This window comes from Prionailurus bengalensis, chromosome E4 (genome assembly GCF_016509475.1).
Source record: "Prionailurus bengalensis isolate Pbe53 chromosome E4, Fcat_Pben_1.1_paternal_pri, whole genome shotgun sequence".
NCBI lineage: Eukaryota > Metazoa > Chordata > Mammalia > Carnivora > Felidae > Prionailurus > Prionailurus bengalensis.
In genome coordinates this window covers 56,863,906-56,891,280 of record NC_057360.1, presented here as the reverse complement: position 1 = coordinate 56,891,280, position 27,375 = coordinate 56,863,906, and the positions used below count along the sequence as shown (strand labels likewise).

The following is a 27,375-nucleotide window of genomic DNA, read 5'->3' as shown; positions in this document are numbered from 1 at the left end:
TCCCGCAGCGGTAAGACTTCATTACCTTTGTACACTGTTTCTTTGTAAAAATTTGTGACATTGTGCTGGTTCTAGGTGGTGGTTATTCCTTGTGGCATTACAAATGCACTTTCTGAAGAAGACCGAGATGCTCTGATTGCGAAATGCAATGATTATCGAAGGCGGTTACTGAGTGTTAATATTCGAGTTAGAGTTGATTTGCGAGATAACTATTCTCCAGGTTGGAAGTTCAACCACTGGGAGCTCAAGGTAAATTCTTCAGTTGTATCTTTCCCTTCCACACTCCCAGTTTGGAGTTAGAGCTGCTTTATGCATATGCTTTTGTGAGACATAAGGCTTCTCATTACATTTCTCTGTTTGGATAGTTGTTTTTTTTCTTCTTCACTTAAACTTCACTTAGACAAAGTCCAGATCTTTGTTACAGCAAGGGATACCTAAAGCTTACATATTTTCTAAATTTAAAATCTTTTCTGTGGAAGCTTATTTTTATTATGTTAGAATAAAAATGATCTGAAAGACCTTCTATATGATTAATAAACTTAAGACTGTTATACAAAAATGTTTACACCAAGAATTCATATAATAATAAGCTATTTAAATATTTAAGCTATTTAAACAGTAAGACTGTCAGAATAATGGTGCATGGTTATCACCTAGCTGACATTGTAAAACATCAGAGATTATTATCGTATTTGGTTTTTCACACCACATTGTTTTTCAACACCAATTTGTTGGTTTTTATTTTGTATATTCAAGGCTAAATTCTGGCTTAATGTTTTAATACGAATTTCATTTATTGCACATTGTCATTAGTAGAATAATCTATATTGTTAATTCCATTTCGTAAACTTCTGGGATTTAACTTGATTTTATATGCTTTATTTAACAAGGGAATCATATTAGATTTAGCAGTGAGGAGTCGAGAATTTATAAACTTACAATCCAGGAAACATGCGAGAAGATGTAGTGACACTGCAGCTGCAAGCTGGTCCCAAGTGTGGAAGCTCAGCAGTATGGGGATTATTCGGTGTGAACACTCATAGGGTTCCCCAAATTGCTATTAATGGCCCAGTTTATTTTAACTGGCCCCTAAGGTAAATCTTCTGTGCTAAAAATTAGTAGTTATATTCATTCTGCTTCCCTTCTGTGTAAAATGCTTTTTCCTTTACTTACTCTCCTACGTTTAATGAAGACTTTAAAGATAAATGTTTTCTCGGGGCGCCTGGGTGGCGCAGTCGGTTAAGCGTCCGACTTCAGCCAGGTCACGATCTCGCGGTCCGTGAGTTTGAGCCCCGCATCGGGCTCTGGGCTGATGGCTCAGAGCCTGGAGCCTGTTTCTGATTCTGTGTCTCCCTCTCTCTCTCTCTGCCCCTCCCCCGTTCATGCTCTGTCTCTCTGTGTCCCAAAAATAAATAAAACGTTGAAAAAAAAAAATTTAAAAAAAAAAAAAGATAAATGTTTTCTCTGCATAACTTGCCTTTACCTGCAGTGTTTTTTGCTTACTTAGAAGTAACTGTTGTGTGATTCTGGTGGCAGCTCGTCTGAGCCCATGAGTACTTAGAGGAGAAACTTACTCTTTGCTGCTGGCTGGATTGAAAGGGGAAAAAAAGGCATCCGTATTCACTTCTCCCTTCTGTGTTGTTCCCCTTTCGTCTCCCTTCTTCTCTTAGAACCCACTTGACTTTGTCCCCGTCACTCTTCTTTTTCATATCCTGCTGAACCTGTACCGTGAAGGGGACCTCTTAGTAGGAGTTGGCTCCCCCACAGCTTCCTTTGTCTACAGTTCTCAGGAAAGAAAACAAAGCCCCTGTGTTCCAAACATGATTCCGAAAACTAAGGAACACCAAGAGAGTTTTCCAGTTAGTGAAAAGTATTGATGGCACTTTTTAATGCCATTTTAATCTCTGTTTAGTCCTAGAATTCCTGAGAAAAGAAAGTATTTTGAAAGATGTAGATTCATACTTACTTGGTAGTAATTAATTTTATATAGAGAGGCAGTGGGGGTGGTGCGGGATATGTACTGTGAGACTCAGTTGAATAACTGGGGATACGGTTTGGTGGTGAGACCAGACCCTGCGACCCCCCACAACTTCCTTAATACCTCTTCCTGTAGTAGGAAAATAGAAAGGGGGAAAATAATATGAGTGAATTAAGTACTTTTCCTTTTACTGTGTTGGATCATGTTGTGTTGCTATTGAAAAGAAAAACAAGCAAACAGCCTTTTATGAGTAAATTCGTAACTTGTTACTTAGAAAAAACTATTAACAAAATCTATGCCTCTGCTATGGTTTGGCCTCAGATTATCTTTCTAGCTGTTATTTTTTGTTAACCTCCTTTCATACATCCTTGTCTCTGTTCTCAGACAGTCTCTTTTCCACCTCTGTCTTTGTGCTATTTCTTCCACCTCGGTTGTAAAATTTGCTATCGTGAAACAATCATAAATTTTTTTAATGTGTTTTGTAATGTTTTAATTTATTTTTGAGAGAGAGAGAGAGAACAACAGAGCACGGGCAGGGGAGGGCCAGAGAGAGAGGGAGACACAGCATCCGAAGCAGGCTCTAGGTTCTGAGCTGTCAGCACAGAGCTCGACGCCGCGGGGGCTCGAACCTACGAACCGTGAGATCATGCCCTGAGCCGAAGTCAGACGCTTAACCAACTGAGCCACCCAGGCACCCCAGACAGTCTCAATTTTGTGACAAGCATGTATAGTACAAAAAATTAATTTTTCCTTCCTGAACCAGTTGACAGTAAGATTCTAGCCTGATGCCTCTTCACTCTATGAACATAAAATTGGAGAGTTAACATTGATCCATTACCAGTGAGTTTTTGAACCCCATTGAATTTTCTGAGTTGTCCCCTAGTGTCTTTCATAGCAGAATGATCTGGCTCAAAACTGAGCTACATGTAGTTATCACATCTTGTTAGTCTTTTTTACTCTGGAATAATTCCTTAGGCTTTTCTTTGATTATCACGATCTTGACACAGCACATTCCACATTCACCTTTTAATCAATTAAATAATACATATTTTTGTTTTAAAAAAAAATATTTTTGTAGAGCCATGGTTTCTCATGTCATTCAGTGGATTATAATCTATTACAATCATTATTTTGAGGCTCAAAGTATCTTTGATACGACTCATAAAATCCCTTAAAGCTGACTTTTGAGCATTTCCTTGCTGTCTGGTACTAGAATTAGTCGTATCTCACAGAAGCCCTGGTTCTCTGAGCAGAGATGGTATTTCATGCTGGATGCACTCATCACTTTTGAGCTGTCCCTCTTTCCAAACCTTCTCAGTAGACGGGGCTGCAGACTGGGGATGTGCACGCACACACGCACGCACACACACACACACACAAATTTACGTCTGTGGTTCTATATCTATGTAATTTGATAACCGGGAGTTCACATTAATACTTTCAATTCCAGTAAAAAAACAGGACTCATTCTAGTTTTCTCCCATGCCAGGTTTTCACTCCCTTCTGACAGTGAAATACCTAGCTCCAGTTATCCTTAATACCTTGATTTATTTGATCAGCCCCTCTGTATGCAACCAGTCTCTCTCTGCCTTTGCCACCGACTCCCCACGTGAATGCCCTTCCCATCCCACAAGGGTGGCGTCACTCCATGCCAGGCTCTTCTCAGGCCCTCTCGCCCCACTCAGGCTCTGACGCCCTGCCCTGGGCTGCCACGGCTCTCCTTGTCCAGTATAGGATCCATCTATTGCTGTTAGTTGTCAGTGTCATTTTAGTTTCCTTTCATCAGGAGTAGTTCATCAGCCTTTCTTTGCCGTTCATGAAATGGACATTTTTGTAAATATAGGTCAGTTATTTCATAGAATGTTCCTCAGTTTTGATGAAATCCCTCATTAATTTTTGCCTTCTGTAGTAACGTTCTTCTCTCTTCCAGCTGAGGGTGGTCTCCCACTTCTGATTTTCTGTACTTACTGTTTGTATGCGTACCTTATTTGCCTGGCAAATGGGAAGCTCCTGGAGGACAGGATCTGTTTTTTATCCCTCTTGTAAATCTCATTACACTCAACACTGTTACACATGCATGTACATTGGGTAAATAAAGGAAAACAATGAAATAATGTCATACTTAGTATACAACAATTTGATGGTGTTCATCATTTTATAAAACAAGTGTTCTCTAAAGGTAAATCATTTTTTCTAGAATAACATTTAAAATTTTCCTGTGGCTTTGATTTGGAGGACTACTATCAGCAAAACCGTATATGTAGAGGTTGCCTAACTTAAATTTGAAAACCCCAAATTAGTTTTAGAGTTCATTTACTCAAAAAAAAAAAAAGGTTTGAAAAAAACCCCTACTGTTTATCAGGTAAGGTACTCTACCCTAAAAATAAGGTTTCCCTGAGCCTTAATCCCCTCCTGGAGCATTCATGAGGGTTGAACATTCACAGGCTTAAAGTTGCATTTAGTCCTTAAGCGTCTTTGTAAAATCCAAAGGTATTGAATAGGGGAGTAGTTCCCAGAGTGTAGCCCCAGGACCAGCAGTGCCAGCATCACTTGAGAACTTGTGAGAAATATGAATCTTTAGGCCCCATTCCTGGGCCTAGTGCAATAAGAAATTCTGGGGGGCAGAGAATTTGCAGTCTCTGCTTTAACAAGCCTTCAGAGATTCTGCTGCACAGTAGAGTGTCCAGACCTGAGACCAACCAGAGTATATCATTGTGCCCCATAAGAGTCCCAGATGTGCCAAGGTATGCTAATCAATGGTTTGGTGGCCTTAGGTTCAAGAAGCCTTCTCTGTTTACCAGCTCGTGCCACACAAATGTAACTTTCTGTGCGTGCTGTCATTTGAGAAGAGTCAAGAATACTGATCTAGACAGCACTACCCTCCTGTTTTTCCATTAAACACTTTATTAGCTCAAAACCACTTGGGCACTACATCTTTTCTTAGGTTCATACGTTCTTATTGGAGATCACCTTAGTATCTTAGGAATATTGCCTGCTGCCTTTATTTGTTAATGCCTTTGATTTTGGGGTTTTTATGATTTATGGTAGATAAAGCCATGAAATAATTCTTTATCTTCGAGTGGAGACATGCATGTATCATTTTAACTGTCTTTTTTGTTTTCTAGGGAGTTCCGATCAGACTTGAAGTTGGGCCACGTGATATGAAGAGCCGTCAGTTTGTAGCTGTCAGACGAGATACTGGAGAAAAGCTGACATTTGCTGATAATGAGGCTGAGACTAAACTTCAAGCTGTTTTGGAAGACATCCATGTGAACCTTTTTACAAAGTTAGTCCTTAGAATTGCTTTTGTCTCTGATCTTGAAATCTTGTTCAGCTTTTGAGAACTTACTGAGGGATTTTTTGAGCGCCCCAACTGGAAGCCATCTTTCCCTCTGAGCTCCCATGGTTCTTCATTTACGTTTCTCTTTGTGTTTTTGACTGGTAGCATGACGATTTTTCCAAGAGCTTTCTGCTTAATAGGTTTGCAGCAGTGACCTCTCTGTCCCATGGACTAATTAGGGTTAACTTTAGATGCAGGCTTTTATGACATATGAATTTGGGGGATTAAGGCACTGATTGTCACCTGTGTGGGTAGACATTAGCAGCAGCCAGGGAGCTTTAAAAAATACCAGTGCCTAGAACCCTCCCTAGAAATATTAATTTAGTAGGTCTAGAGTGAGCCTGGCAGCTGTAGTATTAAAAGCTCCCCACGTGATGATGACCTGTAGCCAAGGCTGAGAACCTTTCGATTGAGATTGTAGGTCTGGGATGAGAGGAAGCTTCAGGGCTGCCCTGACCTGTGGAGAGGGGTCTTCTAGAATCAGGGGTTTCAAGTCAGAGGCACTAGAAGATTGGTGTGTGTGTGTGGCGCCTTATTTTCTCTCCGACCCACCCGAGGCAGAGAGAAAGGCCCACTGCCCCTGGGGATGGAGGTTCAGTTTGGGGGAAGGTAGTCCTGCATCTTGTTTATTCCTATATCTTCTGATGCCTTGTGCCGGACTCATTAGGCTCCCATAAATCATGCATTTAAGGAAAGAACTAATTTTAGCTGTGGCATTGGTGCTTGCTTACGTTTTTGGGCAAGTGGTTTCATTTCTCTGGGCTTGCTTGCCCTAAAATGGAATGATAATGAGTCTCTTGACTTCAAGGATTTACTTAACCAGCTAATGAATAGTGCATTTGAAGTCCATCTGAACTCAGAACAGATAATACTGTCAGAGGTGAAAGATCAGAAAGCTGCCTGTCTCTGTTGCTGCCATTTAATGTTGCTGTGCATTTGGGGGTGCCTGGGGGACTCAGTTGGTTAAGTGTCTGACTTTGACTTGGGTTATGATCTCACGGTTTGTGAGTTCGAGCCCCGCATAGGACTCTCTGATGTCGGTGCAGAGCCCGCCTCAGATCCTCTGTCCCAGTCTCTCTCTGCCCGTCCACTTCAGCGCACGTACTCTCTCACTCAAAAATAAATAAAACATTAAAAAGTAAGTAAGTAAGTAATGTATTTAGGACAGTGGTTCTTTTCTAGGGATTCTCTTCAGAGTCACCTGGGAACTTTGGGAACAGAAAGATACCTGAGCCTCACAGGTTTTAAGATAGATTCTGGTTATCTGTAGTATTAAAGTGTTCTCTGTGTGATTTCAGATGCACACGCCGGTTTGGAAAACTGCTTTAGTGGCTAAAAAGCAGTTTTTTTCATTGGCATTTTTATTCAGTAAATTTGTTAACAATGTAGGTTGCATAAAGGTGCATTTTTTTCCCACCTAAGTCTTAAGCCTGGGAAGCGTGTATTCGTTTTTCTCGATCTCATTGGCTATAACTTACTCACATAAGCTTATCTCAATATGAAGAAGCCCACAGGAGGGGATTTGGTGGAGAGCTAGCAGGTACTGGCACAGAATTCACATGGTCTTAGACCTGAGAGTCAGAAAAGAAGTGTATGCTTTCTCTTTCTTTGTCACCACCCATGAGTGGTCCTCATGTATTGTGTGGCTTTGAATGTGGAAGAGAATAAATACTTATTTCCATTTCTAAATGTAGTTTAGAAGTTCTTATAAGGGAGTTACATAGTATACGATAACCGCTCGAATATTGTGTGTTTATTGTTTTTCCTTTTTTAAAACATGCTCATGCCTTTGTGTTTGATTCTTACAATAATCCTATATGGTAGTTAGATTACTTGAGTATTTTTCCAGTTTTGTGGAAGGGAAAACTAAGACCAAAGAGGTTTAAAAAATGATACAGACTCTCATAGATGGTAGTGGTATAGACAGGAATAGAATGTTGGTGAGTAGAGATTTAATGGCAGTAACAAAAGTAATTAGAGCACCTGGCTGGCTCAGTGGGAGAGCCTGTGACTTGATCTCAGGGTCATGAGTTCAAGCCCCATGTTGAAGTGACTTAAATAAATCAAACTTAAAGAAAAAAAAAAGTATTACCTATTGTATGCTTGGGAAATTCCCCTTTCATTTACTGTTAATAGTAATACAGTGATGAGTTGACTGAGACTTACTGTGTGTTGCTGTTAGTGACAAAGTTGAGATTCAAATTGGTAAGTTCTCACTTCCAGGTAATTGCTCTTTTGTTAGATTATGCTTATTTTTTAAAGAAAACTTTGTCATATTTGTAAGAAAAAATATATTCTTTTTCAATTATGTTTTGATAGGGCTTCTGAAGATCTTAAGACTCATATGGTCGTGGCTAATACAATGGAAGACTTTCAGAAGATGCTAGATTCTGGGAAGGTAAGAGACTTCTGGAAAGTTTTGAATATAAAATATTTCAGTAATGGTATTTTAAGACTCACTGAATTTATGCGTGATATTAATCCCTTTTATAAGGCCAGTCACGCAACAGGATTATATATTACTCCACATTTTATCCTGTTTTCCATTGGCTTTCCTAAAGCATTACAGCATTATATCATTTCTGGATAACACTGTGAACTGATTATGTAAAAACTTTTTCTCTCACTTTTAAATACTGGCTAAACAGCATTCATTCTGTATGACCCTTAATGTTTTAATTACGGAAGGTGTTTTTCATCTTGAATTAAGTTCCTGAAGTAAGCATTAACATAATGTAATATTGAAATATAATGTGCATATTCCTAAAATAAGATTAAAAATCCACGTCAAAATTTTCAATTCCCTGATCTTAATTGATTGAGCTTTTCTGAATAATAAGGGGGAAAATATTGCTCATGTCTAAGCCTGTTTTTCAAAATGAATGGGTACTTCACGCTCCTTTAAAAAACATAGGTCTTTCTAATCAGGTGGGTACATAGTGGTTCTTTCGAATTTTATCAGTTTTATGTGTTGTGAGTATGCAGATGTTCCTAGCTGAAACTTCTCTAATTTTCAAAGAAAAGAGGTGTCCTGATTTGCACAATTATTAATTATTGCAATGAATCACTTGTGAACTTCAATATTCTGGTATTCATGCTTGATTTTACAACCAATCCTGTGTTCTCAGGTTATAAATGAGAAAACCATGGGCCAGAGTCTAAATGAATTAGCCCGAGCTCTACAGAGGCAAACTTGGTCCTAAAATTTAGATGTCATTTTGACTAAGTTTAATGCACTTCTGTGTATTTTTGTTCTTATGTATTATTTTTTTTAAGTTTATTTATTTTTAGAGAGAGCAAGAGCAGGGGAGGGACAGAGAGACAGGGTGAGAGAGAAACCCAAGCAGTCTTTGTGCTGTCAGCGCAGACCCTGATGCAGGGCTTGAACTCACAAATGGTGAGGTCATGCCCTGAGCCAAAATCGAGTGGGACACTTAACCAACTGAGTCACCCAGGTGCCCCAGGTCATAACCTCTTAATATGTCTTTTATTGCATGAGCTGGGACAATGTGTTAATCTCTCTGGCTCTCAGTTTACTAATCTGTAAATGAGTACAAGATAGATAATCTTAAAATCCCCTTCAGATCCATGATTCTTCAGTAGGTTTCTATTATTCTTGGTTTATTGCCTTTGTGATCTTCCACCTTTCTGGTTTCTGGAAGTTGTCACTTGATTCAGATTACGTACTTTTTTTTAATTAAAAAAAATTTTTTTTTTTTAATATTTATTTTTGAGAGAGAGAAAGCTGGGGAAGGGGCAGAGAGAGGGAAACACAGAATCAAAGCAGGCTCTAGGCTCTGAGCTGCCAGCACAGAGCCCGACGCAGGGCTCGAACTCATAAGCTGTGAGATCATGACCTGAGCATAGTCGGACGCTTAACCAACTGAGCCACCCAGGAGCCCCTCAGACTACATACTTCCGATAGAAGGCTAAAGATTCAATGTTTATTTTTTCTTTCACTGTAATTTATTTATGATTTTATTTTTATTCCATTAATTACTGAATTTTTAAAATTTCCTTTATTGGGTGCATGGGTGGGTGGCTCGGTTGGTTAAGCATCTGACTCTTGGTTTCAGCTCAGGTCATGATCTTACAGTTTGTGAGATCGAGCCCAGCGTCGGGCTCTGCTCTGAGAGTACAGGACCTGCTTGGGATTCTCTCTGTCCTGCTTGCTTTCTCTCTCTCTCTGTTTCTCTTAAAATAAAGTTAAAAAAATAAAATAAAATAGGGGCGCCTGGGTGGCTCAGTCGGTTAAGCGTCCGACTTCAGCTCAGGTCATGATCTCACAGTCTGTGAGTTCAAGCCCCGCGTCAGGCTCTGTGCTGACAGCTCAGAGCCTGGAGCCTGTTTCAGATTCTGTGTCTCCCTCTCTCTCTGACCCTCCCCTGTTCGTGCTCTCTCTCTGTCTCAAAAATAAATAAACGTTAAAAAAAAATTTTTTTTTAATAAATAAAATAAAATAAAATAAAATAAAATAAAATAAAATAATGTTTCATTTATTATGGAAATATAGTAGTCACTTTTGCAGTCCAGTCTGGTAAAGACATTATGTAAGAGTTAATAAATCAATAGAGTAACTATCAGTTAATCCATTGCTTTCAAAGAAAGGAATCTCAGCAGATATCAGTAGAGTCATATCTTTTATTCTAATATCAGATTAGAGATTTCAACATCTATTCTAAAGCACAAAGTGGGATGTTAGTTGTATGTCCAAAGAGCACGTAGAGATTAGATTTTGTTTCTTGTGTCAGTAGCCAGTTCTATCCCCCACCTCCCCTCATGTTGGTCACCTTCTGTGTGTTGACTGACCGTCAAGCAACCTTTGAGGCTCTTGTAAATAAAACTGTATTTACTAGGTGGGGAGAAGGAGAAAGGGATCTTTGGAACTTGCATGTAGGTGAAAGTTTGATTTTCTACTCTTTGTTGGTATAAATGAAAAAAAAATTAGATCTGATTTATAGAACTTCAGTAAATTTTTTCAAAAGTATAATTAAATGAAAAACAAATGTTAGTTATATATAGTTTTTTTAGTCTTGATGTATGTTACTCATCTGTTGATCACTATGATTTTTGAGTATTGCTATTTCTCATCATTAACATTTTCTGCTTCAGAATTCAAGATATTATACATTGTGGAAAATTGTATCTTTTTAAAGCATATAGAAATAATAAAAAATAAAAGTTAAAAACTTTTCTGTGGTTGAGTAAATAGGCTAAAAATATATATTTTCCTTTTATATTAATGAATTATATGCATAAATAGAAATTTCACGTCTTATCACCTACACTTTACTTTGAAGCTACAAAGAATTAAAACATGCATTTTTAAAAATTATCATTTATGAGTTTAACTTCAGTTGAATTTTTCCATACTATGGCATTTTTAAATTTTTAAAAATTATTTTAGAAATCCCTTCTCAAGGCTCAGTAATTTTTTCTTAGGGAAAAAGAAAATAAGACCACTTACTGTAGAATTTGTTAAAGTAATGAAAATATAGTGTTGTGGGTTAAAAATAAAAGCAAAATTTTCTAAGAGACCAAATTTAAATTTATAATCCAAAGACCCTCTTTGTAATTAAGTCTTAATATTTTTATCATTGCACAGTGACAGTGGTTCCAAGTTTTCCTCCCATTCTGTTTTTTGTAATGAATTTTAAACAATACTTTTATGAATGTACATTCTTTTCATGCTTTTTGTTTGTACAAATGCTAATGATTTACCAAATTTCAATACAGGGGGGTAACTTTGGGTTATTTCAGCCCTTGTATATCTAAGTTTATTTTGCTTCCACTTACATCGCATAAACAATTTTTATTAAAATGTTTCAAAATTCTTACTAATACCATTCCTTACACCTTCTCTTCACCCACTCATTCCCTCCCAACCCCCCACTACCCTGCCGGGATTTTCCTAGCAAGTTATCACTTCTTTATTGTCTTAAGGCAGATTATCAAAATAACAGTTGATCAATTTTGGGAATTAGGCTAACACATTTTGTTGAATAAGAGACAGATAACTAACTATTCCTTATCCTGCAGAATGTTCACCTGATGAATTACTTGTTCTTTTTATAATTTCCTACTGTTACTTTCACTTTACTTCTTAGAGAAACCTTTTAAAGTATGTTTAACTAAATTCCCAGTGCCTTATAAGGGGTTCGCAAGAGGGTCATGATTTGAGTATGGAATGTGTGGCTCAAAGTAGTTGATCAGAAATTGATGAGGGGGTGCGCCTCGGTGGCTCAGTTGGTTGAGCGTCCGACTTCGGCTCAGGTCATAATCTTGCGGTTCATGAGTTCAAGCCCTGTGTTGAGCTTAGGCTCATTGCTGTTATTGCAGAGCCCTCTTCAGATCCTCTGTCCCCCACTCTCTCTCTGCCCCTCCCCTGGTCACACACACACACACTCCCTCTCTCTCTGTCTCTCTCTCTCTCTCTCTCTCTCTCTCTGCCTCTAAAATAAACATTAAAAAAAAATTGATGAGGGAGCTGAATAACTTTCTGTTTTTAAACTAATGTCTGGGGATTGTCCCCATCTTTGATCTCCCCACTGCTAATCTTGATCTCCAGGAACTTTCTGTAGGATTGTTACATAATTGTTCTTGCATACAAACCTCACTTTGAAGTAGACATGCTATGAAAAGTTTAGGGTTTACAGCTGAGAGAACTCTTAATTCTTGTCTAGTCCAACACGCATTTTACAAAAGAAGATTCAGAGCTAGAGAGTTTCAAATATGCAATGAATTTCAAAATTAGGGTAAAATCCCAACTCTCTTGATTCTGCCCGTTATTCTGTATGATCTATAAAAGAAAATTTGAGAAGTTATTTTTTTCTGATACAAATTATTTTTGACTTTGAGTACCCTTGGACTTTAAAAGTGATTCACTTGCCTATCGCATTATGGCATAAAGCGAGGTTTACCTGATTGTTCATTGTTACCGTTAACGGCAGTTTAAAAATCAGTTTATTATTCATCATCTTTCCTCTGTCCTACTTGTAACTGGTCACCTAGGCAGAGCAGGTAGTGTCCGGATCTGAAATGAGAGCAGTACAGTGAGAGGCTGGACTCAGGTCTACCGATCCTTTCTTTCCTCTCTTCGGGCACTGTGTTGTAGCCAGTTTATTTGGACATTGACGTGTATGGCGAAGATGTTTTGTCGTGTTGCTTTACAGTGTATGGGTTTTGGATAGAGGGACAAAAACATTTTCCCATCCCTTACGCCTCTGAGCAGAGTTTCTTGCAGGTTTGGAAAGGTACCGTGGCCTGAAACAGGTACCATGGGAGACGTGTCCTTTTTGCTTCAACTCAGGTATTCCTTTTACGGAATGGAATTCTAAACCCAGAATATTTTTTCTTTTCTATTAGATTGCTCAGATTCCATTCTGTGGGGAAATTGACTGTGAAGACTGGATCAAAAAGACCACTGCTAGGTAAATGTAGTTAACAGAACTTGTGAGTATTGCAGTGAAAAAGAATGGGAATTTAGAGCATAAATGAGTGGAATTCTTAATTTGTTTTTAATTTCAGAGATCAAGATCTTGAACCTGGGGCTCCATCCATGGGAGCTAAAAGTCTTTGCATCCCCTTCACACCGCTCTGTGAGCTGCAGCCGGGAGCCAGATGCGTCTGTGGCAAGAACCCTGCCAAGTTCTATACCTTGTTTGGTCGTAGTTACTAAGGGATAAAGCAAAACTCCTATCTCCAACCCTCCCCACTTTTTAAAAAAATTGATATTAATATCTTCCCAGATATAGACAGTTTTATGATTTTTTAAAATAAAAGTTCTAATAGGAGGTCACATGAGACACAGACCCCTTCTTCTTAGGCCTAAATTAACAGTGGGAAAAAGGCTTTTCTGTAAACAACCCCAGTAATAAATATCATGAATTAATACTGTTTTATGTATTCATTTATTTCTGAAATACGTGATTTATGTACCACAGGACGTCCTTACAAAGAGATGAAGAAAATTGGGAACCCAGTCTCCCTCACGTTTCAGACCTCGAACGAGCAGTCCTCTCGTTTCTTGTATGTTGAAGTCCTTCTCTTCCTACACTCCTTCTCCTGAATCTAAAATTGTCCTAAATCTTTCTGTTTAGAAGACAAAACAAAACCACAAATGGACTGAAAAACAAAGAAACCCCATACCTTTCCCGTGAGCCTCTTCCTCCCTCTCGTTACTGCTAGTTCCTGTGGGGTCTTCACCAACAGGCCATGGTTTCTGAAGGAGGCATAACCCCCTCACTTCCGCTTCTTGTTTTGCACTTGTCTGCGCCCGCCCTGCCTCCGCCCCACCGCCGTTTTCCCTGCGACCCCTAATGCCACTTCTGACCCAAGCTAACGTCTCAGTCTCTTGTCTTCCCGTATCACTCTGCTGCGTTTCTGCTGCTATAAAACATTTCTTTTTTTAACTAAAATTACTCCTATGACTGGCCCTCCCACTCTGATTCTTTTTCTTAGTTCTTCCCTAGGCATTCCTAGGCTAAACTTCTGTACCTGGCCCTGTTCTGGTGCTGCCTAGTCTACCTCCTCTAATCCCATGGTTTGAGAGAACACGAATAGGATGACTCCAGCCAACAGTCTTTCTCTAGGTCTGAGCTCTAGACCTTATTCCAGCTGCATCCTCAGGCCTCTCGAATGTTCCCATCATATTTTCAGGCTATTTGTCCCAAACCCTCGTTTCACCGTCCACTCCCAGACCTGCTCTCCCTACAGTATTTCCTGCTAAAGGGCTTCACATTTCCAAAATGTACCTGGTAACCTAAACCAGAACCGGAGTCATCTTAGCCTCTCCAACACACCGTCTGCTGTGTTCATTTGGCCAGCACAACGTCCCGCCATTCCCACTCGTGTCTCCTGGGTCTCCCCTTTCGCAGATGCCTCTACTGCCTCATGCCTGTTAACCTCTGACGTCAGTTACTTACACTGGCCTCCAGAGTTTTGTCTCAGGCGGGCCCCACATTGCCACAGGTGTTTTCTTCCTTAATGTACAATGTACCAAGATGTCTCTCTTCCCCTTAAAAGGCTTTTCATGGCTCACCATCAGTAACAGAATAAAATATTAATACTATAGCCAAGTCTGGTTCAGCCTATCTGACCAGTCTCTCCTCTTCAACCAATCCAGCAAAGTCCTATGCAACCTAACCATTTGGGGTTTCTTGTGAACAATGCGCCATTTCCCATCTCTGTCTCTGTCCCTTTGCCTGGAATGCCTTTTACTCATTTCTAGTCAACTAGGTAAATCTCTCTGGGGCTCCATTCCAAAACACTTTCCCACTTTGTAGTAATAAATACACCAATAAAAGGAATAAGCTTCAAAAGGACTTGAATTTTGAATCATGTTTTGAAGGATAAGTAGAATTTTATTATTTTTTTTCTGGGTGAACTTGTTTTATTTTTTCAAAGAAATAATTTTGCTTATTGAAAAGTCATACATACTCATTGCTAAAAAAGAAAATATAAATTAAAATAAGACCATAAAAGTCAATTGGTAATTCTAAAACCCAGATAAATTACTATTTGAGTATTGCATATTTACGTGTCTAAGGTTACTAGGCATACCATTTATAATGTTTTTTAATTCTAATTTTATTTTTTAAATTCACATCCAAGTTAGCATATAGTGCAACAATGATTTCAGGAGTAGATGCCTTAGTGCCCCTTACCCATTTTTAGCCCATCCCCCCTCCCTCAACCCCTCCATTAACCCTCTGTTCTCCATTTAAGAGTCTCTTACATTTTTGTCCCCCTCCCTGTTTTTGTATTATTTTTGCTTCCCTTCCCTTACATTCATCTGTTTTGTACCTTGAAGTCTTCATATGAGTGAAGTCCTATGATACTTGTCTTTCTCTGACTAATTTTGCTTAACATAATACCCTCTAGTTCCATCCATGTAGTTGCAAATGGCAAGATTTCATTCTTTTTGATTGTCGAGTAATACTCCATTGTATATATATACCACATCTTTATCCATTCATCCATCGATGGACATTTGGGCTCTTTCCATACTTTGGCTATTGTTGATAATGCTGCTGTAAACATTGGGGTGCTTGTGCCCATTCGAAACAGCACACCTGTATCCCTTGGATAAATACCTAGTAGTGCAATTGCTGGGTCGTAGGTTCTATTTTTAATATGTCATTTGCCAATATCATCTCCCATTCTGTCGGTTGCCTTTTAGTTTGTTGATTGTTTCCTTCGCTGTGCAGAAGCTTTTTATTTTGATGAGGTCCCAGTAGTTCATTTTTGTTTCTCTTACCTCCAGAGACGTGTTGAGTTAGAAGTTGCTGCGGCCAAGATCAAAGAGGTTTTTGCCTGCTTTCTCCTCGAGTATCTTGATGGCTTCCTGTCTTACATTCAGGTCTTAAATCCATTTTGAGTTTATTTTTGTGTATGATGTAAGAAAGTGATCCGGTTTCATTTTTCTGCATGTCTCTCTCCAGTTTTCCCGGCACCACTTGCTGAAGAGACTGTCTTTGTTTTATTGGATATTCTTTCCTGCTTTGTCAAAGATTAGTTGGCCATACGTTTGTGAGTCCATTTCTGGGTTCTCTATTCTGTTCCATTGATCTGAGTGTCTGTTCTTGTGCCAAGGATAAGTAGAATTTTAATACATAGAAAAGGAAGGACATTCCAGGCAGAGGGAACAGCATATGCAAAACCTCATGGTTTTGGTATATGCTATGTGTGAGAACACAGCAAAACTGTTATTAAGTTGGTAGGAAATTATCAAAGCAGATTAAATATAGCATATCTTCAAGACTGATGTTTTGAGTATGTATTCATAAAAATTAATGAGATAAATACATAAGCCACATTTCTGTCAGAATCAATTTCTTATTAAGCTATGGCAATACAGAATGCTTTATCTTGTTTTTCTACCTTTAGTAGCTGTGTAAACCACCTATTCATTTATAAAATGGAGAGACGTCTAATAGCTTCACCAGAGTTACTCTACCTTATAAAGTACTTAGCACAATGCCTAACACACACTAAAAAATAATAGCTAATGTTAGTTAATGACCTTACAGAGTCAACCGGAAGTTGCTCCTAATTTCTGGCTTTAATTAACAATAATTACTTTAGCCTCTGATTTTTTGTCCTGCAAACATAAATGCTTTAAAACACAAGGTTTTTTTAGTGGATCCATGACAAAGGCCTGAAAAGTAGATCAGAAACTAATAACCACATTTTGTCCCATAGCCCAAGGCCATTTTGGAGGAAGTGGCAATCATCGAAGCAAAGACAAACCCCAGGCTATTTTTTGAAGCTTCAGATGAGTAGAACTTACCACAGAAAAGCTTGAAGTTTGCTGCTTTAAAGGTATTCACTATTTAAAGGAACCTCCAAATAATTATGTTGAGGAAGGAATCCTTCCTCCAAAATCTGCTTGTGATAAATTGCTTTCTTTCTCAAACTGAGGTTCAACTAAAATACCAAAACTTTTTCAAACATCTGAAGAGTGGTGGTGCTTTTCAAGAGGGTGCTAAACCTGAATCTAAGTGATATCCTTTAAGAAATGATTAGTATTTTACTTGCAGATGACAGCCATTAATTAGATACATGACCAACAGTCACAAAAGTGATCGTGTGCCTTGTGTTTGTTCCAACAAGAAGAAAACAAATAGGTCAAGGTATATTATTGCTGGATAGCAATTTCTAGGTTCATCCATGGCTGTTCAAAATAGTTCCTAATGCCAGAAAATCATTTGACACCTTCATGAAAATTAGTAACAGCAGCTTCTCTGGCTTCCTGCTGGGGAGGCTTTGAGGCTTGAGATCAGCAACAAGCAGAGAGAAGGCATTTTGACTGGAGAGTCTGTGCCTGTCCCCCTATTTGGTATCTGATTGTAGTTATAAATATTAGTCATCTGTCATAAAGCTGTGGTTTTCAGGGGGTGTCAGGAGCATCAGAAGTTTGGGGAGGCAGCTACCGCTACCAAATCTTCGGCCTTTTGCTTGTTACTTTCGCCGCGTCTAGAAAACTCCAGCCATTTATTTAATAAATTTGAGCACCTGCTTTGTGCAAAGTGCCTAAGCAGACAGCAGCGAGTAGAGCCAAACATGAGTTTTCCTCTTCTTGGCTCTATCTCCTTCAAGTTTTCTAGTTCGGCTGCAAAAGCAGGCAATCGAGTGGACAGGGAGGTGGAGCAGGGAACTGGGGCTGAGCACTGTGAAGAGGGGGGCATTGCCTCGGTGACCCTCACGGAGACATGGCAGGATCATCCCTGCCCACAGCAGCGTGCTGACAACAACCCCTGTACTCAAGATGATAATAGCTGGAGAATGAGGTCCACCCGATCCTGCCACACCTCAGGCTTGAAATCACAGAGACAAACACATTCCCCTGGCTCAGCAGACGATGTGAAAACGGTGCCTCCGTTTCACTTTACTGGAGGATTCAAGATTTGGAAACATCCGTAGTGCTGAAATGCTATAAAACTGTTTTAAAGGAGTCTCATGTAATGGGGATATCTCACAATATATTTCAGTTATGTTCCCGAAAGCAAACTTTGTGACTGGGAAGAATGTGTTGAATGAGCAAGGAGCTTGGGGGATATACAGGCTGGTGACGGTGCTAACAACAGAATTATGTGGTAAAAATGTCATTATATTGTATTTCCCTCATTTATTCATTCTCTCACTCTCCTGGACAATTATTTCCTACATTTTTCCCCTCAATTTTTCCAGATTTCCCCTTTCTGACTTCGAGTTGGTCATCTCGATTTCGATTTCATCAAGAAGATAGAGACAATAAGAATAGACCCACCAGGGGCGCCTGGGGGGCTCAGTTGGATAAGTGTTAGACTTTGGCTCAGGTCATGATCTCACAGTTTGTGGGTTCGAGCCCCGCATTGGGCTATGTGCTGACAGCTCAGAGCCTAGAGCCTCCTTTGGATTCTGTGTCTCCCTCTCTCTCTGTTCCTCCCCCACTCATGCTCTGTCTTAAAAATAAATGTTAAAAAAATTTTTTTAATAAAAAAAAAAAAAAATGGACCCACCAGGACCTCCCACCACTGCATCTACCCTCTTGTGTGGGTACATGCTGTCATCTTCCCCAACTTGTCGATTCCCTTATCCCTTTAGCCTGAAAATAAAGCTGTCTGTACTTGCCAGCTCCTGTTTCCCTTGTCTGTTCTGAACCCACTTCATTTGCCCTCTTGTTCAGGCCACCAGTGGCGTCCGTAATGTGAAATACGAGCCATCCCTTCCAGTCCTCCTCCCGTTTACTCTCAGCATTTGGCCCGGCTGATTCCTCCTCTTCTTTGAAACACGTTCTTCCTTGGCCTTGAGAATACTATACCCTCCCATTTTCCCTTCCGCCTCTCTGGTCCTTCTCTCTCATCTCTTAGCATTGTCTTCTCTTTACAATTTTCTCTCATTTCCCTGGTGACCTCCTGCAGTATATTGTCAGCATTCAAGTTCATATATTCCCAGCCTATTCATCTCCCCTGAACTCCAAACTTTCTTACTCGACACCCTATGTAGCATTTCAGCCCGGCTGTCTAATAGATACACCAAACAATGTCATTTCTGCTCCTTGCTCCTCTACACCCCCAATCCTACAGCTGTCACCTTTGTCCTACTTCCATCTCACTTGCAACATCAGGCCACAGCCCTAATGTCACCTTGACTGTTCTCTTTCATACCGCACATCCAATTGCCCAGCAAATGCTATTGGCTCTAACGACCCTGAGATCGAGACCTGAGCCGAGATGGAGAGTCGGATCCTTAATAGACTTGAACCACCCAGGCGCCCCCATCCTAACCATTTTTAAGTGTATGCTTCAGTGTTAAATATATTTGCATTTTGGGGTAGCCAATTAGCAGAACTTTTCCATCTCACAGAATTGAAGCTATATTCATTAAACAACTCCCTCATGTCCCCCTCCCCCAGCCCCTGCAACCACCACTCTAACTTTTTGTGTCTATGAATTTGACTGCCTTCGGTAGCTCATGAAAGTGGACTCCTTCAATATTTGTCTTTTTGTGCCTGACTTATTTCACGTAGCTTGGTGTCCGCAAGGCCCGTCTATATAGTAACGTGTTAGAATTCCCTTCATTTTTAAGGTGGAATAATATTCCATTGTATGTATACGTATGTGCACACACACACACCCACACCACATTTTATCCTTTCATCTGTCAATGGACACGTAGCCTGCTTCCGTCTCTTGGCTGCTGGGAGTAGTGCTGTTATGATGCACAGACCCTGCTTTCAATTCCTTCGGTTTTATAACCAGGAAGTAGACTTACTGGATCAAACAGCAATTCTATTTTTCATTTTTTGAGGAACTGGCATACTATTTCTCATAGTGACCACACCGTTTAAAATTTCCTAGTAATTTTTCAACAAAGGGCCTTGTGCTTTCATTTGGTACCCAAGCCCGTGGATTACGTGGCCGGTTCTGCCTGGGTCTTCCCACTTCCCACGTGGTCCAGGTCACCGGCCTTTTGTTTAGATTATTGCCACAGTCTCCTAACAGCTTCCTCGGCTTTCATGTCATCTCAACCCAGGATCCAAAGATTCTTTTAAAACGTGAATTCGGTCTTGTCATTGTTCAGCTCTCCCGTCTCAGGATACTACATGATCCTCCCCCCCACCCCCCACCATGGCTTCTCAGACCCCGCATCCCGTTTGTCTCCCTCAGTCACTCCTCTCCAACCACACTGAGCTCCTTCCCTGCTCCTTGAACTTCCCATGCTCTCTGCTTCCTCTGCCTAAGAAAGAACTGCTTTCAGGCATCTTCATGGCTCAGTCTCTTCCTTTATTTATTTATTTATTTATTTTTTACAGCCCACCCACGTCCCCCGTTCAGATCTTACTCGAGAACATCTCAGTCAATTCTTCCCTGACCACTTTATTTAAAATAACACCCCCACCTCTATATCAACACTGTATCCCTCTTCTCTGCTTCATTTGTCTCCATCATTCTTATTACCATCTGACATTCAGTAGGTTTTATGATTAATTTGTTAATCTCCCTCCCCCACTAGAATGTAAGCTTCATGAGGGCAGAGACTTTCCTCTGTTTTATTCAGTGCCATCTCCCCAGAGTCTAGAACCATGTGTGACATGTAGGAACTTAGTATCTGTTGCGTGAATGGACGAGTGAGGTAGTCTTAGTGCAGTAATTTTCATAATCTCATTCAAAGTCCCAACGGTGGAGTATCAGCTGACCAGGAGATTATTTCTGAGATGCTGAGGAAATTACTAGGGCTGCATCTAAGTTGTCAGTGTTTTCCAGATGAAAAAAAACCAATATGGTGTGCATATAAATAGAAAGATGCATTAAAAGGAATTGGCTCATGCGATGGCGGAGGCTGAGAAGTCCCAAGATCTGCAAGGTGAGTCGGCAAGCCCGAGGACCAGCGGACTCACTGGAGCAGGTCCAGTGAAAGACCACAGGCTCGAGACTGAGGATGAGCTGATGTAGGGGTTTAAGCCTGAAGGCAGGAGAAAGCCAAGTGTTCCCACTTGAAGGCAGTCGCGGGACCAATTCTCTCTTACTTGTAGGGGGGAAGTTCTGTTGATTCCTTCCACTGAATGCATGAGGCTCTTCTACATCAGAGAAGGGCAATCTGTGGCACTCAGTCTACCAATTGGAATACCAATCTCATGCCAGAATGATGTTTGACCAAATGTCTGAGCACCTGGTGGCCCAGTCAAACGGACACATAAAATTAACCATCACAGTCAGACTTTTTTAATTCAGAAAAGATTGGGTATAGTAATTTTAATCTGCGTTCCTCTATAAGATTGACTGTAGGGAGTCTACTCAAAACAATAGAGGCCGCTACTGTTTTAGATATTCGGGACCTGGAAAGTCGTTATGATTTATAAGTGACACATTAATAAGATTAAAAACAAAAAAATTTGCTTGCATCAGCTAAATTGAGTTATTCTAATTTAGCTTTCTCCCTGAAGCTAACTGGGATCATGGCTTTAGCTCCTTCGGCTTAACGGTGTTTTATCTTTTCTGAACATGAGGAATGTTTTTCTTGTCTTATTTGTGGAGAATGCTTGGAAGTAGGGTGCTTGTTATTCCGGATTAGTGGACACGACAGTAGAAAAATCACCCTAGCCTCTTTGGCTTTGACTTCTTGTCGCTCTGATCTGTGGATTAGAGCCCCCTAGAATGTTCCCTGTTCCATGTGGTTAACAGAATTCATATTTTTTACCCACCAGGCAGACAAGACCTGATTGTTTTTGACAAACGGCTTGACCCACCACAGTAGCTATTGCACACACCGAGGCTGGAAAGGCCAAAGCCACAGATGAACTTCTGCCCGATTCAAAGATCCGGAGGCTCCTGGCTTTTGTGCATAAACACACAATGAATGAAAGAAGCCCCTCAAGTCTGCATCGGACGCCCGTGCCTTCACTTTCCGTAAGTCCCAGCTCACGTGACTTTCTTGCTTAATTGCCCTTTAAACTGTTTTATGGCTTTATAGCAGCCTATAAAAGGTGATTTCCAAATATGACAAGTGCTGCAAGGCTGAAGGGGAGAGTTACCCTTCCCAAGAGAGGGGTGAGGAGCTGCCCGAGAGCGGGGCGCCATGGGGCGATACTCGGGAAGAAGCTTCCGGTTAGTCCTCCTGTGCGCGGTGAGTGTCCTCCTGTTCGTGATGGAGCTGGTGATCGCCCACATAGGCAACTCCCTCTCCCTGGCCTCCGATGCCTTCGCCGTCCTCTCCCACTTTGTTTCCATGATCATCGCCTGGCTTGGCGTGAGGGCCAGCAGGATAAAACGGCACAGGAAGAGCACTTTCGGCTTTCTCCGGGCAGATGTGGTGGGAGCGTTTGGCAACTCCATTTTTGCCGTGGCTCTGATGTTCAGCATCCTGGTGGAAGCTGTCAAAAGGTATATCGATCCCCAGAAGACAGAGGAGCCACTGCTGGTTCTCAGTGCTGGAGTTATTGGCCTCTTATTCAGTGTCCTTAACTATGTCACCTTGGACTGCTGTTACTGCTCGGCACACAGGCCCCAGGGAGACACTGAAACAGGTAAATAGCTCCTTAGATGTTATGGCAGATGTGGTCGGCCTTGTGGCTGGTGCTGTCTTCGGGGGCCTCTGATGGTGCTTTTGCGACAGGCCCAGCTCATTTGGTCGGCCTCGTGTCCATGACTTCACAAAAGATCTTTCTCAAAGGAGTTGCTTCCAGGCCAAATTTGCTGGTGAGCTGGGTGGCCACAAGCCGCTTTCATCTTGGGGGCTTTAATTTTTAGTCACCAGGAATGAAAAGTGTTCAGAGAGGTAGACAGGGAGTAAAGATACTGAGCAGGGCCATGAAGGGAGCAATTTGAAAGAAAGTGGATGTGGCATTGAAAACAGTCTCCTTTAATTAGTGGCCAGATGCGACACGGCTGTGTTTGAATTTAAAAATAATATTTTAGAGTCCCCATAAGATATGTTTAAGAAAATACTGGGCCCTCTAACCAGCTGATATCAAGCAAAGGGTCAAACAAGTGTCTTGGCTGACAAATTCATAGGACTATATACTGGAAGAATTTACAGAAAATGGGGAGAGAAAAAATAAAGGAGATGATCTAGTGAACTTAGTTCTTTTCAAGATGGAAATATTTGTACTTATTGTATGCATCCATTCTATTTGACAAAAAGAAAAACTATTTACACATGAAACTTTTGGAAGAGCTTAAGAGTGGGTACCACTCATTGGGCCATCTGTCAAAAAATGGAGTTAAATCTTGGGAGAGAGCAGTTGACTCTAAAGCAATGAATCCAAATGATAAATCATTAGATGAAAATGTTTCTTTATTCCTACAGTAGGAATTAAACATATATATAAAGAGCTTCTTGCAGAAGAGAGAAATTTCCAGTGCTTTTTAAGAGTCCCATAGCATGAACAGACCAGGTTTAAATCATGGCTTTACCCCAGGGCAGTATTCGAGTTAGCTCAGCTAGCCTGTCTGCCCACAGGTAATATGAAAGTAGGAAGCACCAAGTGAGATCTTGAGTGTTTAGCACTTAACAGGCACTTGGTAAAGAGTAACTTGTTTTTTTTAAAAATCACAATGCATGGGACGCCTGGGCGGCTCAGTCGGTTAAATTCTCAGTTTTGGCTCAGGTCATGATCTCATGGTTTGTGAGATCAAGCCCTGTGTTGGGCTTCGTGCAGACAGTGTGGAACCTGCTTGGGAATCTCTCTCTCTCTCTCTCTCTCTCTCTCTCTCTCCCCCTCTTTCACTCTCTCTCTCTCTTTCTCTCTGCCCTTCTCCCACTCTCTCTCACTCAAGATAAATAAACTTAGAAAAAAATCACAATGCAAGCCTTTGAATTATGTAATAATCCAGTATTATTGAATTCTAATTGCTTATCTGGATTTGAAGAAATTTTAAGATTTTCCTTATTTGATGCTGATCAATTTTCTCTGGGTTTGCATTTTTCATTTTATTCCTTCTGCCTTTGCTCCCAGTGTAAATTATGTCCGCTAGGTCCAGTCTTTTATGCTATCTCTGTCTAAATTTCCCGATTAGTAGAATGTATGTTATGAAAGCACCTATAGTATGTATTAAGGATAAAAGGGAACAAAGAAGAAAATAGAACCTATATCTTTATTCAATTTAATGAATCAGTTAAAACCTTATCCTTTTAAAAAGACAATTAGTTGAGGCCCCTGGGTGGCTCAGTCGGTTAAGCGTCTGACTTCGGCTCAGGTCATGATCTCACAGTCCGTGAGTTCGAGCCCCGCGTTGGGCTCTGTGCTGACCACTCAGAGCCTGGAGCCTGCTTCGGATTCTGTGTCTCCCTCTCTCTCTGCCCCTCCCCCATTCATGCTCTGTCTCTCTCTGTCTCAAAAATAAAAATAAACATTAAAAAAAATAAAAAAAAGACAATTAGTTAATTTGAGACCCTAAGCCTTGTTTACATCAGTCATCATGTAGAAATTATTACTTGAGACTCCAGATTATAAAATTCACATATCTGATGTAAGAAAAATATATTTCTTATTGCCAAGTATAATTTTAAGACAAGGAAGTAGATTTCAAACAAATGGTTAGTTTCAGCTTTGGAAGTGTCATCATCACTAAACTTACCATTGTGTTTCAGATATATATATTTTAGGCAAAAATATACATACAATAAAAAAATTTTAGGCAAAAGGTTTGACTCTGACCAACGTGAGAATTGATACACAAGTGTAATTTTATTTTTATAAATTGAATTATTGTCATATAGGTCTTAAATTAGCTCTTGTTTGGGAAGTGCTGCTTTTTAATGTTTATGTCCATGCTAAGACAACAAAAAGAGACTTAAGACAAATATTTCATCCTGATAATATCAGTTTCTATTGCCTAAATTCCAGAATATCTATCTTCTTTTGAAGGGTTGGATGCTATACAATATTTTACTTTATATAACTAAGTACAGTGATAGGTATACACATAGAGCTAATGATTTAAGATCCACATTCTGTGTTCACTTTCTTTTGATAGCTTTTGGTATTGCATTCTTCTGGTAGAAATTTTAGAATGTGTAAACCCTCCAAGTAATTTTAGGATAGCTACTTTGTTTTGCATTTATTGAGTTATGTACTTAGCACTTTTAGTAAAACATACATTTTGGTATCTTTCCCATTACCTAAATAAGTTTAAAGTAAACATTTGGATGAATCTCAGAAACTGACATTACCCCATTTTAATTGTCTTCCATTTCAAGGAGAAATTGATTAATCCATACACATTAATTGATACCAGGAGGTATACAATATGAGAGAACAATGACTCTTGACTTCAGAAGATTTGACGTCCATTTAGGATAAAGAATTTCTGTATGCCTAGAACTCTAGCTTGCAGTGCTGTGGTCCCTCCTGGGTTAGTGATCAGAGTCAGGATAATCTATCACTGCTTCTGTGGGATCTGTGGCCAGAAAGGTTTTTACTTAGCAAGTCTTCAGTCTCTTTTGGTTCTGTGGATCTTTAACTGGTTCTGCTGGATCCGTCTGATGTGGGAATTGTATCAGTTACATGTGCTGTCTGAGGTCATAGGAAAGTAAAACATAAGATCACTAACTCTAAATATTAATAGAATAGACTGTCTAAACTGTTAAGACTTTAAAATATCCGTGAGTTTCAAGGAATAAGAAAGTTTGGAAAATCAGACAGATGGAGCCAGAAATTAAACAATAAAACAAAACAAACAAACAAAACAAAACAAAACAAAACAAAAAACCCTGGGAGAAAAGAATGTAGAAGATTCAGCTGAAGGACCCCGGAAACCCTGGGTCAATCCCTCTCTGGCATGAGTCCATCCCTGACATGAAAAGTGATAGGGGAGCAGGTATTTTTGGCTAAAGTAAAAGGCAAAAATGAAAAAAGTAAAAATCACAAGCATGGAAGAAAAAACAAACAAGGGGGAAAGTCTGAAATGTAGATGGTTACGTGTGTGTTTGGGGAAAGAGCAAGGGGTTAAAACAACATGTAGGTTCAGATCCCAAGAAATATGTGACACCAGCTTTCTTTCTCTAGACTTAAGGACTAAATCTGCTGTGCTTACAGTTTTTCCTACTCCTTGTTTCCTTGATTTTCCTTGACTTTCACATTGTCTTTTATGTTTTGTTTTGTTTTTAAAAATTGAGTTTTCTTTAAAATATAACTACTGTAACTCTCAATGCACTCGCCCTATATTGAACAGATACCTTTATATACATTGGCCTTATTTTAAACCAAAGACAATTTTGTGTAGATCTGTCTGGGATATATTAGCCTTGCCATTTATATAATTTATAGGGGAACAATTTATATCTGAAATATCTGCTTATTACTTTTATTTTATTTTATTTTATTTTTTACAAAATGTCTTTCCTTTGAATTTATTTAAATTGTTTTCGTTTTGAGTCCAAATTGTGCTCATTCTCTCTCTCTCTGTCTCTCTCCTCTCCCCCCCACCCCCCAGCCTCCTCCTCCCACCCTCCCTGTCCCTGTCCCTTTAGCCACCTTTCTGGCATTATGTTTCTCCAACCAAATCGCTGGAGGCAGTGACAGAACAGTAATCAACCAGACACGCTGTTGTGGAAGGTTGTAACACACTGCTGATTGGTTGTTCTCACAAGCTTCTAATTTAGACTCAGTACTAGTTAAGACTCAATACCATAGCCTGATAGGAGCCTTTCACATGGACAGTCCTGTAGACCCTGAAAGCAAATCTGGTTTCCTTTCCGTGTAGAGCAAATTTGATCCAGAAACCAGCAAAATAAGCAAGGCACCGAGAGTTTTAGGAGAGGCAAGAGGGAATCGGCTTCCTATCTCCCAGTAGCAAATACTGGGGAGTGAATAAGAGGTCAGAAACTGCACCATGGAACACAGCTTTTCAAACTGGAAAGGGAAAGTTTTCTGGGCAGAGCTTCCCTGAGTTCTCTGTCTAGTTCACAGGAATGATTGGGAGTTTACAATATTATTACATCATTTTAAGAATCATGCTTAATTCCCGAACCTGTTACTTTGCCACTTGTCCATATCTGACACTGTCGTTTTCCAAGCACTGTGTTGGATTTTGAACAATTAACTTCCACGTGAGGGTTCAGTGGTAAGTGTACACCCACACACCCACACACACACACACACACACACCCCTATCGTAGATTACAGTGTCTCTCCCATGCTAGATTCTCCTTATATTCCCTTACATCTCTTTCCATGTATTCATGACAGCGTGGTGAGCCCCTCCTCTCTCTTTTTGCCCAATTACAGCATTCTGGGTCAGTTCTAGGGAGTGAATAAGAAAGATTAACAAAAGATTGAAAAATAGGTGCTATTACACATTTGTGAAGTCAAATTCAACTGAAGGGGAAAAAAAAAAAGAAGGATAAACCAGTTCCTTGTTCTCAGCCATTTTCTTCTAACATGCAGAGCCTATTCTGATATCTGAGTTAAATGTTAATGAAAACCAAGTGTTTATTGACATCCATGGATTGTCGGGCACTCGGGAAGTGTACAGACAATAGTCACGGCACTGTGTGGCATACATTTGGAGAGCTGCATGTCTTATGAAATAATTAGAACGTATTGCATTGATTTGCAGAATTGTATGTATGT

General features: G+C 40.0%; 1 protein-coding gene across 3 annotated transcripts in view; it reads left to right on the top strand.

Annotated features, from left to right (window-relative positions):
• EPRS1 (glutamyl-prolyl-tRNA synthetase 1) overlaps positions 1-13,209 on the top strand; it is a 72,141-nt gene extending 58,932 nt beyond the window's left edge. For all 3 annotated transcript variants that reach the window (XM_043568213.1, XM_043568212.1, XM_043568214.1), the window contains 5 exons: positions 76-249; positions 5,104-5,264; positions 7,638-7,716; positions 12,684-12,748; positions 12,846-13,209. In XM_043568213.1, the coding sequence (XP_043424148.1) occupies positions 76-249; positions 5,104-5,264; positions 7,638-7,716; positions 12,684-12,748; positions 12,846-12,996 (630 nt within the window). In that variant the 3' untranslated portion in view covers positions 12,997-13,209. The remainder of the gene's footprint in view (positions 1-75; positions 250-5,103; positions 5,265-7,637; positions 7,717-12,683; positions 12,749-12,845) is intronic.
• Positions 13,210-27,375: the final 14,166 nt, after the last annotated feature.